This window comes from Chelonia mydas, chromosome 8, assembly GCF_015237465.2.
Source record: "Chelonia mydas isolate rCheMyd1 chromosome 8, rCheMyd1.pri.v2, whole genome shotgun sequence".
NCBI classification, from domain to species: Eukaryota; Metazoa; Chordata; order Testudines; family Cheloniidae; genus Chelonia; species Chelonia mydas.
In genome coordinates, this window is record NC_057854.1 from 89355052 (window position 1) to 89375751 (window position 20700).

Here is a 20700-nt window from a genome sequence, read left to right on the forward strand (position 1 = left end):
TTGTTACAAGGGGCAAGACAGGGGAGTGAGGATCCAGTCCTGGGGGTAGGATGGAGCAGCTGGTGGGAAAAACTGGTGAGACAGCTCTGCTGTTTCTTGTCTTCCATGGATGCTGGCAGGAAGGGACTTGAGATTTGCACAGAGGATAAGCAGCCCCAAGACTGTTCTTGTCCTCATCCCCAGACTACCTTTCCTCTTAGCTGGTGTGGGTCTCCTTGGCCTCTTGGAACTAGACAAACCTCTGAATGGGTGCAACCAACTCACAGAAAACTAACCCTCTAAGGCCTGGTCTACACTAGGGGGGGGAATCGATCTAAGATACACAACGTCAGCTACGAGAATAGCATAGTTGAAGTCGACGTATCTTAGATCGACTTAGAATCACTTACTTCGCGTCCTCGCGGCGCGGATCGACAGCCGCCGCTCCCCCATCGACTCCGCTTCCGCCTCTCGCCGTGGAGTTCAGGAGTCGACGGCAGAGTGATCGGAGATTGATTTATTGTGTCTACACTAGACGCAATAAATTGATCCCCGATAGATCGAGCACTATGTGCCAATCCGGCGGGTAGTGTAGACGTAGCCTAAGACTTCTTTTATTCATGTTGCATATTAGTTTCTTTTTGGAAATTTTCTTTATTGATTTTTAAAGTATCATATAAACAACTAAACATTTCCAGGACATCAGTACAAATGTGCAGTTTCTCTTGCTTGATTATCTTACTTTGATTGTAATGAGTGCATTTCAACAGCGTCAGACCTCTAATTCAATTAGTTAGTGCATTGTTTCTCTGAAATTTGCTAATTATATTCAACCTTGTTTTCATTTTGACAAAACATAGTTTAAAAAGGTGGGTTTTATTAATGTCGACAAATGTTAAAATGCTACAAAATTCATACAGTACAGTTTTTAGGTAAGATAGAAAAGTCAATATGACTCAAAATAATCACATTCTATGGCTCCTACCATGCAAACACTTACAGGCACGCCTAACCATAAATATGTGAATAGTCCCATCGACTTTGGGGGTTCCTCCTTTGAGTAAATTTATGCAAATATGTGTTTGCAGGATTGGGACTGAAGGTCCTGCAGGATCTTACAGTCCTTACGAATGTGATTAGTTGAGTTGCACCATTGACTTCAGTGGGATTTCTTGCATAGGTACAGGTTGCAGGATTGGTTTCTATTTATATTAAAGGCAATCGGTCTGTTTCAAACACAGCACTTTGTCCATTTGATTCCATAAATAAGGTATACCAAAAGGTAATTTAAGGGCCTAATTCAAAGCCATTTGAAATCCGTGCAAAAAACTAACGGCAGTCTTTGGATCAGGCCCTAAGAATTATTCTACAAAGTATACTATAAAAGGTTAGTTTCACATTCTGGATTTCCAGATGTGCTGTTTTCATAGTTGCGTGAGCACAACAATGAATATTTGGCTCAAGATACACAGCTGGATGTTCACATTTAAATACATAGTACCATAAAATGCAGAATTATCTGCCAATTCAGTCATGCATAGACACATTCCAAGACTATAGTACTTGAGTCTAACATGAAAGTAAGTTACTTTATAAAGTAAAATCTTTTTTTTCTTCAAAACTAATACTTACATGTTTTCTGTAGAATTCTGTCAGTCTGTTATTTTTATTGAAACATTTTGAATATTCTCCTCTACATAATCCAGAAATGAATGCATTGGCCTGAAAATTCTTGTCCGCATGCAATACAGTCTGCCAAAATATCAAAACCACATCCAGTTTCTAGGCACCAGTGTTCAAAGGTGGGGATGCATAGGTAGTTTTGAACTTGAAATATATTTATATTGGAAAAAATAATAATACTTTCAAAATATACCATAAGACCACAGTAGACTCCTCCGTGTTGTATCATTGAGTAGTATGGAATACTGCATATGTAATGCCTTGTATTTGGGCATTCAGCCCTGATTATTAGTTAGTATTATGTTTAATATTCAGTGAATATGTGTTCAATTAAACACTTCAGAATGAGGGTTCACTCAAAACTTTCTAAATCCGTAGGATGTATCATCAGCTTGGTTGACCTGATCAAATAGAATCTTCCTTTCTTAGGCTTCCAGTATATTCCTCGTCTCCTTTCTAGTTTTCCTTCTGATCTTGGTTTGATATATTTTCCATTCAGATTGGTTTCCCCACACGCTCTGTGCCACCAGCCACCTAAAAACAATATTTTGGTGTCATTTAGTCCAAATTTTACTTTTCCTGTTTGATGTCAGAAGGCTAGTCACTGATTTGGACAGCATTTTCAAAGTGAGGCTTCTCTAGGCCTGATCCAACTCCCATTGAGGTTTTTTTGTTTGTTTGTTTTATAAATGTGTAGGAAAATTCTACCTTTGTCCTAGATATATCGATCAATTTTGAGGTGAATGTGACTTATTTTGTATATTTTAGAGTGCACCAAAATGAGGCGTTAAATGGAAACTCGGCTGCAGGCTTAACTATAGTCTGCTGCATATGATAGAGTGGAATTAATATCCAGTCCATCTTCTGTTGTGTGCAAGAAGGGATTATATGTAGAAAGCCAATGTAGTCCAGTGGCTGGGCGCTGGACTAGGACCCAGTACATGGGAGGTGAACTCCTGGCTCCATTGAAGTCTGTGGCAAAACTCCTATTGACTTAAATGAACAAGGAACTCACCCCTGAGTTCCATTTCTATCTCTGCTACTAATCACTCTATGACCTTGAGCAAGTCACTTAGCATTTCTGTGCTTCAGTTGTCCCCATGTGTGAAATGGGATAATAATGCTTAGGTGGTGTCTTAGGACTCTGAAATCTGTGGACAAAAAGCACTATATAAGTGCTGATAATTATTATTTCATTTTATGTTCTTCATTTGCAGGGGAGAGATTTTGTGAACTAGTCTTTTCAGTCTCTAACATCCATGACAGCTGAGCATTATAGGTAGATTCCCAGTAATTCATGAAGTTATATCTAATGTAACAAAGGAACTGGAATTTTAATGTGCTTCGAATACTGGTACCTGAATATCTTTCTGGACAGTTTAAATCACTCTTTGTAGCATTGTCATGATCCATCAAAGAGAACCTCAGTTTTGTTTGTTCAGGCAGTGCGTTGGGAATATTTCCTGAGATCTCTGAAAGATGAAGCGTGTAGTCTGTTTCTGGACTTCCCAGGGTGAATGTGTACTCGACGTAACGTTTATTATCTTTCCAGTCTTTCAGCTCAATACGTAAAATGTAGTCAGCTTGGTTAGCAATGGAATATAACTTCGCTAGTCCCAACCAAAATTCCCCTGCAAGGACAGGTTGCATGAATATCATTAGTATGGAGTTAAGACAGAGCACAATTATTTTAAAAGGTTTATTCATTGCTTTAATTAAATCAATAGTATGAGTCTTGGGAACTCTTGATCTTTTCAGAGAGTCTCCTGAAACATTCTTTTTGTTTACATCTTTTTAATTACACACTCGTGATCAATAAAAACTAGATATATAAATTAAATGGAACCTCTCCTAATTTTCACAGTGCTTGTGAAGGACTGCAGAGGGGACTCCAGACATTAAAAAAAAAAAAACTGAAACAGTATGATAAGTGAAGCAAGTGGCATATATAAAACTTAATTGTACTGGAAATGGATTTCACTTGTGGTTGTGGTGGGGGACCTACATTGGGATTTTGATGCCCTTACAGAAAAAAAGTGGATTTAATTTGAGTAGTTTTTCTCCTTCATGGACTTTTTGATAGCTGAACATATTGTTTAGCAAAATATGAACCAGCTTCTTATTATATCTATTGCTGATCTCCGAGCAAAAACAATACTGCCAAATGTGAATGCCTCACAAGCAAGGTGCCCACCTACATTTCAAGGAACAAAGGACAAGCTCTTTTGAAAAAATACAGGACAATACTTTAAGAAGCAGCACTCCACCATTTTACATTCATGTTAGAAAATCCTTCACAGGCCAGAGTCATACATTGGTATCTCTGTATACTTGTATGATCCTTTGCATGAATTTTTCTGATCTATGGAACAAAATGCACCCTATATTGATACGGGATGTGGGAATTCTACACCAAGTAAGGCACATTCCTTAAAATATGAGGTGAGAATCCTCCTACATGAGAGAATGCTTGCCTCAGTCCTATTTACTGCTCCAACACCAGAGGGAGGAATAGAGCAACTCTTCACTGTTGCAGATCTGAAAGAAAGCAATAGTTGATATCCTGCCGCTATCTACCCACTGCTCTGTGCCCAGACTGGGAAATTGATGGCTTGAATCTGCCACCTGAGTCCTGCCACAGTGAGTCATTTTTCTGTAAAAGGAGAATCAAGTAATTTTAATTAGAAGCATAGACAAATCTGTTGGATAGGCAAGCTGTTAGCTAATGCTTGGCATTAAAAATGGTCTTAGAGTTGATGAATAACTAATATAAACATGGGTGTTTCCTCACCATTCACATGCCAGCTAAGATGATTGGCTGCCAATGATTGGGAGACTGGACGTATAGAGAGGAAATACCGTCTAGTCTAATGGTGTCTTGAGCTTGAACAATTGATGTGGCGGTGTTTAGTGTAAACATGGTATGGTGGGAGGAAGAAGTGCTGCTTACTTTGGTGGTGTTTACTGTGTATTTCTTGTGTTCTTGTGGTTGGAAATCTGTGTCAAGAAAACCTAAAACTTTGAATGGGGAACTTGAAAAGGGCAGAATCTAAATAAATAAAATAACATTTGAAATACGTCTTTTTGGTCTTGATTTAGCAAAGGTCTTGAGCACATGCTTACGTGCTTTGCTGAATTCAGGGCCTTATATTTCCTGGTATGCAATAGACAGTGTCTCACATTAGCTATATGAGCTGCTCAGACTGGCTTGCTTGTTTCTGCCTGCTGGTGTGCGAATGCACTAGAGTCATTGAAGATTCTAGCATTTGAAAGCCGCTAACAACCTATAAAAAATGAAGGAGTAAAAACAGTGCCTTTACCCTTGAGATCACCAAAACCATTTGCATAGCTCTCCCAGGTTTGGTTGAAATCTAGTGATCCATTGACTCTGTTTTGAATGACTGTCCATGAGCTGTCTGTGAATGACAAAGGGAAAGAAACCATCAGCCTGTTAGGTCATTTTAAGCATTTGTTTGGACTTTGATAAGAGTAGAGCAATAGATAAAAAGAGAAATTAATTGTTCCATGTTAGTAGCTTTGCTGGGCATTTTATAAATACCATTTACAGTCAACAAAATTCTCTCAAGTGGTAGCTCTTGACTGCTTAGGATATTTTGCTAACATTCATATGAAGCGTGACTGATTTTTTTTTCTTTTTTGTAGTAACCAGGTCATGACACACTCATCTGACCCAGATACAACAAACATGCTTGAATTATGACCCTTCAGCAGCTTCTTTTCACAATGAAACCACAGGCCAACTATGTTTGCATCAGTGTATTCTTGGAAATGCTAGGTAGCTGTGCCAGAGATCAGGGAGCCAAGAGGGCACGTACATAGAGCAGCACTGCCAGCATGAGAGGCACTGTGCTGTGCTCTGATACAATGGGAGAAAGAACAACTGGCCAAACTGGTGATACACATGCATGTGTACCACAAAATAACAGCATTATGACTTTGTTATAGGAAGACAAGCAGATACCAGCGTAGGCTGCTGGCAAAGATATACCATTGGTAGTTGCCATAGTTATTATGTATGTATCAGCCATGTTGTGCATGGACACAATCCTTGTTTAGATCCAACATGGTCACTGACTGGTGACAAACTAATTGAAATGTGATAGCATGGAGGGGCCTGATAAACTCATAGCACTTCTGTACCCCGGAATAACCTTATAAAGAATGTGTGTCAAACTATTCAAAGCATAACCACTGTTAGCTGCCTATGCTGAGTGTTATGCAATTAACTGGTTTAATTTAGAAAAGTTACTAGTTGTTTGTAATACAGTGTTAGTAATCATTGCTTTTTAGTGGTCATTTGGCTGAAGGGATGAAAAGCTATTTCCCGTAGAGGCCAGTGGATTTGCCTCTTGCTTATAGTGAAGAATGGACTGAACAAAGAATGGAAGTGTTTTCTTCAATTCTCTCTGGTATTTTGGAAAGTCGGGACGAATTCAGAATGCCACTGGTTGCAGTCAGCTTTATAATAGATGACAACCTTTTGGGTAGTCTGCTGTAAGTTTGTGTACATTTTAGGGCAGTAAGCACAGTACAGTTTATCAGTAAACTGTTAAAGGAAGAATTCTACTGCTTCTAGCATAGCTGGTCTTACCAGATTTCATTTCACAATAGACATTAAAAGCTTCAGATCCATTGGGCTTAATAGAGTAAATGCCACTGGTCCGTTCACCTCTCTTATAAAGGGCAGTGCAATCAGTAGCGACACCTGGAATAGCAATAATTAAAGAATTACAAATATCTTTTTGCAGTTAAGAAGCCTGAAGGACAGAATCCAACATTGCAGAGGTAGTTGCCTGTTTTGAACCTCTTGGAACAAAACAGAAGCTGTAATAGTTAGTTCAGCGGGAATGTTCTTTTATGACGGTTCCTTCTGTGAAATGGGCAAATTAGATTCTGAGGGCTAAAAATTACGTCAGAGGAAAAGTGGCCAGCTGGCTATTGGGCAGCTGGTGTTTGCTCAATTAGGCAAGGTTTCAATTTAGATAATCTTACAAAAGGGATAGTCTAAGAACAGACTGTTGGACATAATGACTTTTTTTCTCCACAAAGTTCTAATCGTGGTTGTTTGAATTAGACTGAATTCCCAAACGTTACTATTGCTGAAGTCTAAAAACGCTGATCAGCTTTAAAAATCTAATCCAAGTCCTGTCAATCCAAGTCTCAGTCTATTTCCCAGTGGACAAATGCCTGCAATATCAAAACTGACAATAAAGGTACTACCTTGTATGTGTGATACAAAATGTAACCCAAAGAAAGGCCAGAGACTGAATTGCCTACCAAGACTGGACTATTTCAACCCTAGAAGTTGTCCCGCTTCACGAAAGTGGAGGCAAATTTGTGGGGTAGTGTGTGGAAATGTGCACTGCTACACCTTTTATATGGTTAAATAAAGGACTCAAGTCTCCAAAGCTGAAAACCCAGCCCCTTTCATAAGAACTGGCTTCATAGAGAAACTAGAAAAAGAAAGGTAAAAACCTCCTGTATCTGACCATTTAACAGTGAGGACATGCATGCACACATATTCACTACTGCAAACACAATGCGTTATACAGTCATACGTAAAGCATTATATGATATTACCATTGAATTCCTGAACTGGAGCTGTGGAATTATGTGAAGGAAGGGGAATGATCTTTGGTTCAGTTTGCTTCAGAGAAAATGAACTCTCTGTGTTTTCTTGGAAACTTGTATTGCTTAGCTGAAAAGAAGCATATTTATGTATTATTGATCTCCCAAGCATCTTGGAATTATAATCAAAAGTCATATACTTAGTTTAACAATCCAAGGTACTGTATCCATTTTTATTATCAATTTAATCTTTCAAACTAATCAGTGTACAATATGTAAAGTGTTTTATAAATGTTCCTGGAGATTTTGAATATATTAATATTAACATGCCTCTTTGAAACTCATGTTTTGTCTATGAAACTCGTTCACTGAGATAAGCTGCCAATTTGTTTAGCTGTCCATTTGACATGTATCTTGATTGGTGGATGGACTTAACTTGGTCCCTAAATAACACCACTCAGACAACTAGTCCCAACCTCTAGAGGGTTTATGGAGCCCTTGGGCCATGCACTAAAAACTCTTTTCTTTTGGGCCCTGCTCTGAGGAGTGAAATTAAATATGAGCATGTCAATTTCAAAACCGTGTCAGTTGTACCCACAGCTGTGGTAACAGAGGTTAAACATTTTAGTGCAGAGGTATGGTGCTGTGTTGAAATAAATATAGCAGCAGAGAGGAGGAAAAAGAGAAAATCACTTAACACTGGGAAGCAGGAGAAAGGAAAGAGTAGGAAAAACAGTGAGATTGGTAATTAGAGAATTAAACAAAATTAGAAAAGTTACAATCCCCAAACATGCCCCATTTGGGTTTTATGGTCCATGGTGCAGAGCTTTATACTCAGCATTCTTGTGCCCTAAGCCCCAACCACATACCGCAGTACCACAGCATTTAGCAGTTGCACACCCATAAAAAGATTGTGTCCCAAGATTTGCATTTTGGCTCATGGGGTTATTTTCCCCCCTAGGTATCTCAGACAATCAGAGTGAATTCTGGAAAGGAGAAGTGTATTTCGATAACTAGTTCCTCTACCTTTTCTTCCAGCTCCTTTATTTGATTGTGCTGTTTATCAAGTTGTGCGTGCTGTTCTTGTACAACTTTGAGAAGTTGCCTAATGTGGTTGTCTTGTTGCTGTACAAAATTCTGGAGGGGGAAAAAAGTGGAACTTCATCAAAGACAGCTTTCATTCTGTGTTAGAAAGATCAGATTAATGCCTTAGCAAAAGTAGCCTTCAACCAACCTTTTTTATTGGTGTCAGTTTTTAAAGGCAAAATCACTGCACCATGGTCATCGTTTTCCTTTATTTTGCCTTCCCTGTCTTGCCTTGTGAGGTAGAATCCTCTCTTTTCCTCTGCAATGAATATCTACACCAATTTTGGATCAAATTATGTAGCTCTTACTTGAGCAAAACTGCTGTCAGCTTCAGAGACCTTCATTTGGCCCTTTATTTCAAACACTTTAATCCCACTCTGTAGGTGATTCAAAGAATGAATTTTTGTGGAGCTGTCTTGTGTTTTTAATTGAACTATATAAATAACACATACCACTAGGCCAGTAGAGAGGAAGGATGCTCCAGTGGTTAGGCCTTGGAAGACCTGGGTTAATTTCCCTGCTGTGCCATGTGCTTCCTGTGTGACCTTGGGCAAGTCACCTAGCCTCTCTGTGCCTCAGTTCTCATCTGTAAATTGGGGATAATGGCACTGCCTTAACTCCCAGGGGTGTTGTGGGGATAAATATATTGAAGATTGTGAGGCGCTCAGGTACTATGGTAATGGGGACCATATAAGTACCGTAGATAGATAGCCCTCTTTAAAGTTTATTTTTAAAATAAATGTTACTAAATCTTAACATTAAACCTATCAGAATTCACATAGACCACCATTTTGCAATGAGCTGTATTGTGCTGTAGTTTTGTTAATCTGATTTCCAAGGGTTTTACCACTATGCTTTAGTGTACTTTGAAATTGATTTATTTTTTTAAGCACAAAGCGAAATATGTAGAGCCATATCATTCCATCTGTTTTCAAGCATATTTCCTCACTGATTTCTTTGGGGATTTATGCTTTAAAATTGGTGACATTTCAGTAAGACACTTGAATTGATTTCCGCAAGACTATTATTCTCCAGATTCATATACAAAGCTTATTTCTCAAAATACATATTACTGCTTCTAGAAATGTGTGGAGGAAACATGGCTGTCTGAGCATCACTCCCTAAAATAGCATCCTGATTTACTTTGGCTTTCTACCCTCTGGGTTTCCTCAAGTCTACTTACTTTGAGTGAAGTCATTTCTTTCAGTTCTTGAACTTCAGGCTGGATGTGGACTAATTTAATTACTTTCTCTTCCAGCCCCCCTACTTTCTCTTGAAGCTGGATCTTGTCTTGTAATAGGTCTTCAATCTTTGAGTTCAGCTCGAGGGATATATTCCTTATCTCTTCATTGTTGGCCTGCAATCTGGAAGTTGTTTTTCTGAGTTCTTCTTCTTCTACCTTGATTTCATTGGTTTGCAGTGAGAGCTCATAAAAAGACTTGTCAAAAATGTTCAATTTTTGAAAGATGTCATTCATTTGCCCCTTGGTCTTGTGGACAAAGTCTTTAAGGCCGTGCCCAAGCTGGAGAAGCCCATTAGCTAAAATCCGCACGTCATCTAACATGGCAAATCTTGAGTTTGGCTCAGGAGGTGCAGAATCAAAGGAAGAGTAGTCTTTGTCAATTCTACTTGAAATAGCACAAGGGGCAATGAAAAGAAAGATCAAGGCTATTTTCATGGTGTCTGTTTCCAATGTCCTAAGGTAGTTTTGAACAGAGATGTTTTCCCTGGTTTTAGCTTTTGCTGTATGATGGTTCTAGGTTAAAGAATTTAGCCTATATATACGCCTGTTCGGTTCAGAAAAGGCAAACGGATTAAGTTGATCATTAAACCATGTATAATTGAACTAATATAACCTCTGTCCTGTCCAGGTTGATATCTGGAAAGATAAACCTGTGTGACCAGCCTGGTGCAGATTAAACTAGTACTTAGATTTCCAATATGCCAGCTATTCTGTTGTTAAAATTATTGGTAAACGTGATGTATTGCTGGATATACACCTTTCTTAACAGGTTCATTTTTTTATCATAATCTTGAACTATGGATAAGGGTCTAAATTACAGTGTAAGGGTTCTTTACATTGTCAGAGGAATGTAAAAGGGCCTTAGCATAAATGAGAAGCAATCTCTGTGTTTCAGATTCTGAGGGGGGCGGGACATCCTACAGAAGGGCAATTCACTGAGCCTGACTCTGATTTCACACCACTTTGACACTGGTAAAAAGAAAAGGAGTACTAGTGGCATGCGATGAAGTGAGCTGTAGCTCACGAAAGCTTATGCTCAAATAAACTGGTTAGTCTCTAAGGTGCCACTAGTACTCCTTTTCTTTTTGCGAATACAGACTAACACGGCTGCTACTCTGAAATTTGACACTGGTGTAATTCAATGTACTTCAACTGATTTCCTCCTCAGCTACCCCAGGATAAGTGACAGCAGAACTAGGCACAGTAAATGTAGACTCATTGAGCTTGATTTTCCACTGCCTTGCACCTTCTCTAAGTTTTTTAATCCTGTGCACAGTGGATGTAAAATGCTACCACTGGTGTACGTGAGTGAAGAATTCTGATTTGGCAGATTCACTTTGTAATCATTTTGCACAAGTGCACATGACTTCTCAAGGTTCAAGCAGTGGAAATCAGAACCACTGGGTTTCTGAGGCATCATGTGATCCGGAGGGCAAAGGTTGATGCTCATGATTCCCTAGGAACCTAAAGAAAACTCCAGCAAACCATGAGCCATCCGCATGGGGTGTCTGCCAATCCATGCTAACCCGCTTCCCTGATATCCTCTTCCTGAGTAGCCATGCTACCATTTCCTTTATGCCTATGCTGGACAGTCCTCTTAAGTGCTGGGAGTGATTTTAGGACATCGTGAGTTTCAGCGGGAAATTCTGCAGGGGTTTCCATATGTTTGCAGGGTGAATTTGCATGGGTTTGTGGATGACGCAACCGAGAGAAACTTTTCCTGGTCGTAAGGCATGTCTACATTTAAACGGCTACAGCTGTGCCATCGTAATGCTTTGGTGTAGACACTACCTACGTTGATGGGAGGGGTTCTTCCATCAGCATAGGTAATCCACCTACCAAGAGATGATAGCTAAGTCTTCTTTTGACTTAGCACGGTCTATACTTGGAGTTAGGCTGGCCTAGCTATGTCTCTCAGGACTGTGGATTTTTCACACCCCTGAGAGACGTAGCTATGCCAATGTAAATTCCCAGTGTAGACCAGCCATTAATTTAGTTTGGCTATGCAAAACCTCAAACTTTGAAATGCTGCATTCCAAGGGTGGGTGAGAGGGACGAAGCCGTACTTAGGCTTGGTCTGTACTTGCAAGTTATATCAGCATAGCTGTGTCGGTCAAGAGTGGGGGGGGAACCACACCCCTGACTCGCATAACTATGCTGACATAATCCCCAATGTAAACAGAGCTGTGTCACTCTGTTTAGCCATCAGCGTAGCTAACATTGTTTCGGGCAGGTGGCGTTCCTACATGGACAGAAAAACCCTTTCTATCAGCACAGGCTGCGTCTACACTATGAAGCTATGCCAGCGTAACTATTCCAATTTAGCTATGCTAGTATTGTTTCCATAGTATAGACATACCCTAAGACCTCTCTCACCCTAAGATCCTTCTCCATGGCCTAGATTTGGCCCTAAATAAATAAAGTTTGGGTAGGGGTAGTCTTCCAAGGATGATCTGAAGAAAGTGTTCAGCTTTATGACTGGAACAATTGCCTGCTTTAGAACCAACCAGTTTGCAATGAGCAATGAAGTTTTGAATTAACAGTGGCTTGTGGTGCAGTCACATACAAATATAGGAAATCTGCCCACGCTGATTATAATGTGCACTCTAGCACTTTTGGAGGATTTTCAAGGTTTTTCTTTAGAGTGCTGGAGTGGGGAGAGCCTCCTAGTTGCTCAACTTTATTTATTTTTTTATTTGCATATGTGCACATAACTCCGTGTCAAACAGGAAGGTGTATTGAAATGAAGTTGTTAACCTGGGCACTGAACCTCTGCATGATAAAAGTTTGGTGACATACAATGAAACATAAAATATGAAGTGGCATGAAAATATTTTAAAATTCTATTGCATAGATTTATAACTAGAGTAATATATTACATCGGAGCAGTAGGAATCTGAGTGATTAGCTCATGTACACCAGCCACAGAAAAACGGTAGGAGAGAATCTGGATAAAGTCCATAGTTCTGAGCAGTAGAATTTCATTATAAATTGGCTGGCATATGGTCAAAGAAAAAACAATAAATAATCTGATATAATCAGTACTTCACAGCAGACCACAACCGCATTTCTCATAGTATCCCAAGTAGATAATCTTGATGAGACACAACAATCCGGCTGACTTGGGCCCTGCAATGCAGTCTGCTAACAGGAGCCTGCAGTAGGAGACCATGTTTCAGGATTTTGTTTTGGAACAGTGCTGAGACAAATCATTAGAAAATGTCTTGTGGAAACATTCGTGCAATGACAGGGGGATGAATGAACAGATAGCATCACAAGGGGCTGTGAATAATTAGGCATTTGATCCTGAAAACATCAGGAGGGCAATCCATGGTTTTTAATTCTTTACCCTCAGATATTTTGAGGACTTTGGCCCAGTCCTTGGATCTGATGGAGCTACGCTGAGTACAGAACTCAAGTGGGGTAGGGAGTCAAAGACAGCTTTGTGCCACTCTGCGTTCCTCTGGTCTACGGTGCTGCTGGGGGCCAGCCCAGCCCAGCCCATGGCACAAATTATCTTAACATGTTTTTAATTTATAACCAAATTTCCAAAAGATTTCATGTTTAACCTGATGTGACTTTACCCTGCCTGTCTCTTTACCTAATAGAACAAATCACAAAACTGAAAAAATGGCCATCATGAAAGGAATGGCCATCATGGGGGAGAGGGATAGCTCAGTGGTTTGAGCATTGGCCTGCTAAACCCAGGGTTGTGAGTTCAATCCTTGAGGGGGCCATTTAGGGATCTGGGGGAAAAATTGGGGATTGGTCCTGCTTTGAGCAGAGGGATGGACAAGATGACCTCCTGAGGTCCCTTCCAACCCTGATATTGTATGATTCTATGAATATAGGTGCATGTATACACACACATGCATCCCTACCTTCCCTCAATGCAAGAGGTTTTTGGATGGTTTCTTTCTTTTTAGTTGATTAGAACCTGCTTTAAGTCAGGTAAGAAATAAGTGAGTGTAAGATATAGAAAGAGCCATTTCTAGCTGAGAGAAGTTTAGCACAGCTCCTAGTAACCATGTCACAAGCAGGTTCTCTTTTGATGTCCCTGGTAAAGTGACAGGCAGGGTCCAAGTTCAAGTTTTGGCTGTGGTTATGTGCAGGAGGCATGCACAGTTAGCCCAGCCAGCCAATAATGAAGTCTGTCTGATCACCTGTTATATGCAGTGTTGCTGTAGCCATGTTGGTCCCAGAATATTAGAGAGACAAGGTCAGTGGGGGAGGTCATACCCAGTAAAAGATATGATCTCACCCACCTTGTCTCTCTGGTCACTTGTTATCAGACGTAACAAACAGTGGAGTTTTTTCAGTGTGAAAGGACATTTGAAACAAGGAGTTTATTTTTGGTCATTTGTACCTAATCATGTCACCTCTGTTCGTCCCATTCCCTCTGCTATGTATTGATGTTCTAGAGTTCCATTGAAATCAGAGCAGTGTGTCTTGATGGACAAAGTGGTGGCATTGAAGGTGTATTTGGCCAACATATTCAACATGTTAAGTAGCAGCATAGAAGTTAAGTAGTTTGTAATTTATTGAATGGTTTAGTATTTCCCTGAGAGAACGTGTAGAGGAATGAAGAGAGCAGGAGAAGGGGAGTCAGGACTCCTGGGTTCTCTAACTTGCTGTGTTAGCATGGACAAGTCACTTAACCAGCCTGTACCTCAGTTTTCTCAGTTGTAAAAAGGAGATAATACTCTCCTTCATAAGAGTCCTGTCACCTAATTTATGTTTGTAAAGCACTTTGAGATCTTCAGATTAATAGTGTTAGAGAAATGTCAGGTAATTTTTTACAAGGTTCCTGTTTTGTGCTGTTTTGTTTGTATGAGAAAATAAAAGGGAATAAAACCAGTGCATTCATTTTTTGTCAGCAGTATTTGGTGGTGCATCTACAGAACAACAAGTGTAATGCTACCTAAAGATGTTTGTTCTGCACGATTAAAGGGTGACTATATAGAAATCATTACAAAGTTAACAGAAATATTCACTATCCCCAGGTCTGCTACAAACTCATAGTACTGTATTACGAGGTATTGTTAATAAAATTTGAAAATTGTGGTCTCCTGAGCTGTTTTCATGACAGCAGCCGCTAGTCACTTATTCCCTAGGCCAGTGGAGTCCATATACACACCAAAAGTTTGCGCATTTAAGCAAAGCATTGCACATGCATAACTTTAAGTATGTTTAGTAGTTCCATTGATTTTAATGGAACCAGTCACATGTCAAAGGTTGGGCATGTGCTCATGTCCTATGTTGCTTTGTCAGAGCTTTAGATTCCAGGTACATTGTGATGAATGTGGCTAATCCATTGAATAACAATGACTTTGGCCGTTGCTTTTGACATTGGCCGTGGCCTTGCTTACAAACTTGGCTACAAGATGGGTGGGGGAGGTCATATCCACAAATATTGTGGCTTAATGGAACTGAGAGTGAAGAAATTACGTTACTTGCAGGACACATTCTTTATAAACAAATCTTGAAGGAACAGCACAGAGTATGTGTTAGCTCAAATCACTTCTGGCCTATTTGTTAAAATGAGCCCCATTTAATCTTTCTTCTTTAGCCTTTATTATATTATGTTATGTATTAACTCCGCGAGTAAAATAATAATAATGCTGTGACAGAGTAGTCGTATTTGTACTGAGATGATAATGATTACCATAGTTAACTGTGATATAGAATGCATAGTGCTTTATATAGATTCAGTGAGATTGCTATACCACATAGTATCAGGGTTTTAAGGGGTGTGTCCATGAGATTACAGCCTATAAGAAGTTACTTTAGACCAAAACTACTATTGGAACAATATAATTCTCTACTAAATTCTAAGCATTTTCAGATTAATTTCTGTAGAAACTCATTAAATGTGTATGGTGCCCTATTGATTTCAGTCCTATTAAAAACTACATCCTGCATTACTTTACTCATGTGAGTATCTCCATAGTGTTCAAAGGATCTATTCACGTGAGTAAAGTTAAGTACATGCTTAAGGATTTTCAAGATCGAGGCCTGAGTTTTTTACTTGTGTCTGTGCCGAAATTTCTTTGGGCCCTTACAGTTTAATTTGTAACGTTGGTGGAGTTTTATTTTAAATGATTGATATGGATAGATCCCTTATTATAGGAATTAAAGATGGAAAATACCTATTAGCCCAGCCTGTTCCTCCCCTTCCAGTGTTTAAAAAAAGGAAGATAAAAATGCATGTTAAATACATATGTATTTTATGCATGGAAAAACCCATGATAGTCATATAGTCAAAAGACTGAAAGTCATTGAACCCTTAACTTGGTGAATGCAGTTCAGATAAAGTTTTCAGTTAAGCAAGGCACCACTTTGTAACAGGGGGAGACAACTAATTGTCGTTTTCCCATACTGCTATTGTTCTGTAAGGTTTCAGAGTAACAGCCATGTTAGTCTGTATTCGCAAAAAGAAAAGGAGTACTTGTGGCACCTTAGAGACTAACCAATTTATTTGAGCATAAGCTTTCGTGAGCTACAGCTCACTTCATCGGATGCATACTGTGGAAAGTGTAGAATATCTTTTTATACACACAAAGCATGAAAAAATACCTCCCCCCACCCCACTCTCCTGCTGGTAATAGCTTATCTAAAGTGATCACTCTCCTTACAATGTGTATGATAATCAAGGTGGGCCATTTCCAGCACAAATCCAGGGTTTAACAAGAACGTCTGGGGGGTGGGGGGGAGGGGGTAGGAAAAAACAAGGGGAAATAGGTTGTTCTGTAAGTTACAAAATAGTAGAACTGGTTGAAAAATTAAAAAACACTTTTGCAAATGTTTGAAGTTGCTTTCCTTTTCAGAGTTTAAAACAAAGCCACTTTTTATTTTTTTCAAATATTTTTCATAATTTCCCTCCAGTAACTTTTCCAGTATTCCCATTTTTCCCAAGGAGAAGAGAATTGACCCTTGAGTTTGTTCTCAGTAAGGCTCAGGAGATGGTTCAAGAAGTAACTAGAGTTGAGCCACAGTACACCACACTATAATTAAGTCCAGTGCTCTTGGGCGGAAGAAGTGGTGTAAATGAGTATCACTCTAACATTAAGCTTTGAAAAAATGGATTTAAACAAATAAAATGGGGAAGCTAGTCAAAAATTCTAAAGTCAAAAATAAAAAAATGATGGGTGGGATTTTCCAAAGCACTCGTCACTGGCCAATTCTATTCCCACCAAAATCAGTGAGAGTTTTGCCATTGATTTCAACAGCATTGGACTTAGATCAATGCTAAGCACTTTTTGAAAGTCCCACCCTCAAAATACCACAACAAAGCCACAGAAGAGACTCATACCCTTATACAAGCCAGGGTCCAGGGGAAAAAAACCAGCCTGATTAAATGATAAGTTAAAGAGATTATTCAGAGCCTGTAGGAGAAAATTGTCTCTGAGAGCTGAGACCTCACACTGCTAGAAAAAAAAGATGTATTTGACAAACACGATCCTGAAGGGCATTCATGTCTTGCTACCTGGCTGACCATCATTAAGTGAGCTTTTAAGGATTTTTATAGTATGAATAAAACAAAGAAAATGTCTTTGGATTTTACAGAAAAGGGAAATTTTAATAATGGTGAGAAAATCCCTTCAAGAGTTCAGGATCGCCTCTTTATAAATGTATTCAAAATTAAGGATTTGAGAAAATGGCTGCAATCACATTACACAAATATTTAAAGAACTGCCTGGTGCTTTAATTTCCTGGGCTGAGAAAGACTTTGCAGTTTAACAGTTCATTTTATGAAGGTAAAAGTACTTTTGAGCTCCTTTGCAAATAATATAAGCTTTGCATACATTTTGCATAGCATTGCGGATGGCCTGCAGTAAAAGCCCTAGACACAAGTCTTTGGATTTAGAGCCTCTGGCTGCAACTTTTAAAAACCTGTGAATGAAACCACAAGGTATTAACTGTTACCTGGCAGCCGAAGTCCCTGTGGAGTCCTTTCTTCATCATCATCGACCGAGCATGTCTACTGGCACCTCAGCCCCATTCCAGTGGCAAATCCCACCTCTTTTCTCTAGCCCTGTCCTCCACACAAATTTCTGGCCCCACCAGAGTGTCCCACTCAGTCTTAAGGAGAAAAGGAGTACTTGTGGCACCTTAGAGACTAACAAATTTATTTGAGCATAAGCTTTCGTGAGCTACAGCTCACTTCATCGGATGAATGCTTTTTGCGAATACAGACTAACACGGCTGCTACTCTGTAACCACGCAGTCTTGTCTCTCTATTTTCCTCCTCTGAAACCATGCTAAGACTGTAGACTTGTGACCTTCAGGGACCCTGCCAACAAAGTTGTGCCAAATAATTAACCCTTAACAGCCCAATAACTTGGCACAAAGCCCACGTAGCCAGGCAGTCTTTGCCATGACTTCACACTCTCTCAGCATGTTCAGAGGAACGTGATAACATCGTCAGCATCCCAGCCAGTCTATAAAGTGCCCAGAACGGTGTGCAAAACAAGTGATGAAATGAGCCTTTATGATGAAGTGACTCTAATGAAGGAGGGAAGGCTTGTTTGGTGGGGCTTGATGGCTTAGCAGGAGAGGAAAAATAATTAGAACTTAATAGGAGAAAGGGGAAATGAAGATGAAACTGGGATCTAGCACTTACTGTACAAGATCTGTATCAGTGAAGTGGTTCCAGTTACATCAGTTTTACACTGGAGTAACATCACTGATGCCAGGGCCATGTGAGTGAGCTGAGAACCAGGACATGCTGATTCAGGATCATATTCTGATTGAATAGCTAGGCATTTTTTATCCTGTTATGAACTGTATTTAAGTCCCCGACAAAGCACACTTATGACACCACTGGCTGTATCAACTAATCGTCAGGGGCAAATTTTCAAAGGCACAAGTAGGAGTTAGGCACCTAACGCCCATTGACTATTAATGGAAATCATACGCCTTACTGCCTTTGAAAATTTCCCCTTAATATACATGATGATTGTCCTAACAGCCTTTGTTTAAATGAGAGAGAATCAAACGGAAGTGGGGGAGGAAGCAACTAATAGTCTTCCCCCCCATATTTTTGGTTGTGAATTTATCCAAAGCTGATGAGCCAGATCTCAGCTGCAGTGTGATAACCACTCTAAAGTCATCTTGTGGATTCCCTCCCTGCTTGGGGATTCCTTGGGTGGAACAGAGAAGCTGTGATAGCTTCTACCCCACCACCTCCTCCCAGCCCCTCGGAGAAGAATGGATGTTTGGATCTAGGGTTTTGGCATGGGCCCAACTCTACTATTCTACATAACTCAGCCCTAACACTGCCTTTAATATAGGGATCTTGTAGCATGGCTTCTCAAATACATTAAATCCCTGTTTTAAGCACTAATAATATTTAATGAAAGTTTTGCGAGCAAACTGCGTTTTAAAGCAAATTTTAATTTCTGTTTTTAAAAAGAACATCGAAGAGCAAATGTATTCGTGCCTGAACGAGGACATTTAGCAGAGCCACAAAAAAAGCATGAGCCACCCTCTGAAAGAACAAGAGAACATTGATTAGGCATGGTGAACAATGGGGATGAAATTCAAAAGCTTCATTTGGCATGAAGGACTTTGTTTGAAGAGAGTAAATTTGCCGTGTGAGAAGTAGGCACATTCCACTGCATGGAGAGGGAAAGTAATCTGAGTTCACCGTGCAGCCCCATGTTGCATTCTGGAGCAGCAGAGTTGAGCTGCTTTGTACAGGAGCCGACTTTCAGTGGGTACCCCCTTAAAAGCAGCTTTCTCTTCTCAGAGTCCTGCAGACGATCTCAAGCCTAGTGTTATTCCCACTCTACATGCACGGAATTCTTATAGAAATTAGTGGGGGCTTTGGATGCATAAAGAGAGCAAGTTATCTGTGATGACAATCTTAACAAGAGCCTTTTGTTTTTAGTCTGTCACTGCTGATGCTCTGGGGCTGCTGCTTATTACATTGATGAATTGTCTCGCTGTTCTTTTGTGTTCCCCACATCTGTGTCTTGTGTCCACTTGTTGTCTCTTGACTTAGTAACCTACACTGGGGAGCTCTTTGGGGCAAGGACCATCTTTTTGTTACCTGTGCATTAGAGTGCTTTGAGCTAGTTCCACTTCAAAGAGGACTTGTTCATTTAGACAAGCCCTAATTGTCTTTTGGCAATGTACAAGAGCCTTAAGTGGGTGTAAATTATATTCATGTCCAATGTAAGGACTCTGTGCTGCGAGAGTGGTGTAAAGGGGCCATAGTGTGAATGAGAGTAAGGCCATGAGACTTTAAAGTGCTTGGTCTCCTCTGATCTGTGCTTTCCAGGGGCCAGTGAGGTCTTGCTGCTTGTGGATCTGTGAAGTGGGTGGATGTCCCAGCTTCCTCTGGATCACTGGGCTGGGGCAAACCGTTCCCCCACAATAGAGGCGTGAGTGGGAAACGCTGAGTGTTTGAAACTCCTGGGGCCTGATTCTTCTTTGCCCTACACCTTGTGTAGTCATTTATACCTGTGCAAAGGGAGTGCAAAAACTTCCACCAAATCAGAATAGTAATGCACTACATCTGCCTTACACTTGCTTTGCACTGGTGTAGATGACTGCACAAGGAGCAAGACGATGAGGAATTTGTCACCTGGAGGTTCTTCTCTCCCCTGCAGGGGGAATTGCTACATAAGAGAGAATGGAGCCTATGGGTCACAATTCTGTTGGTGATGCACGAGTCAGAATAAAATCCAGCTCACTTGTATGGGTTTTGCAGGCCTAAGAGGAGTAAAAAATAGTAAAACCTTATTTCAGTCACCAGAGTGAGCAGCTACAACTGATAGACAGAGGGTGCAGATCTGCTGAGTAAGTAGGTTCCATTTCTATATAGTCACGTTTCAGAGGAGAACTGCACTTTGAGACTATCATGATGTCTTGTCCGTCATCCCCTCACAAGTGTCAGCAAGGCAGGTGCTTCATGGGAGGTGGGTGGGTGGGTGTGTTGGACAATATAAAACCATGCACATGCTTCCCTATTGATGCTCTCACTTTCCAAGGGAATTGTTGATGTGGTATACTCGTTGAACAGAATTCTTTTTAAAATGGCAAGAAAGCTTTAGAATGGCAATGACCTAGAATTACTGTATCGGAGCCTGTCACTTAGTTGGGAGAATTGAGGT

General features: G+C 40.1%; 2 protein-coding genes across 7 annotated transcripts in view; one reads left to right on the plus strand and one right to left on the minus strand.

Annotated features, from left to right (window-relative positions):
* The window catches only part of DOCK7 (dedicator of cytokinesis 7), a 141538-nt gene that overhangs the window by 54153 nt on the left and 66685 nt on the right, over positions 1–20700 (plus strand). The gene's annotated exons all lie outside the window — the stretch shown is intronic.
* Positions 640–10080, minus strand: ANGPTL3 (angiopoietin like 3). The gene is made up of 7 exons (XM_007059040.3): positions 9521–10080; positions 8278–8388; positions 7264–7381; positions 6275–6388; positions 4983–5078; positions 3021–3293; positions 640–2196 (listed from the first exon to the last, which is right to left on the minus strand). The coding sequence occupies exons 1-7, from the start codon at positions 10013–10015 to the stop codon at positions 2015–2017; spliced, it is 1389 nt and encodes a 462-aa protein (XP_007059102.2). The 5' UTR covers positions 10016–10080; the 3' UTR covers positions 640–2014.

Coding starts and splice junctions, on each gene's coding strand:
- ANGPTL3 (XM_007059040.3), bottom strand. CDS start 10,015: ATGAAAATAGCCTTGATCTTTCTTTTCATTGCCCCTTGTGCTATTTCA. Junction 8,389..9,520: donor AAGAAATGACTTCACTCAAA/GTAAGTAGACTT, acceptor TTCCCCCTCCAG/AATTTTGTACAGCAACAAGA. Junction 2,197..3,020: donor CTGTCCAGAAAGATATTCAG/GTACCAGTATTC, acceptor TATTGTTTTTAG/GTGGCTGGTGGCACAGAGCG.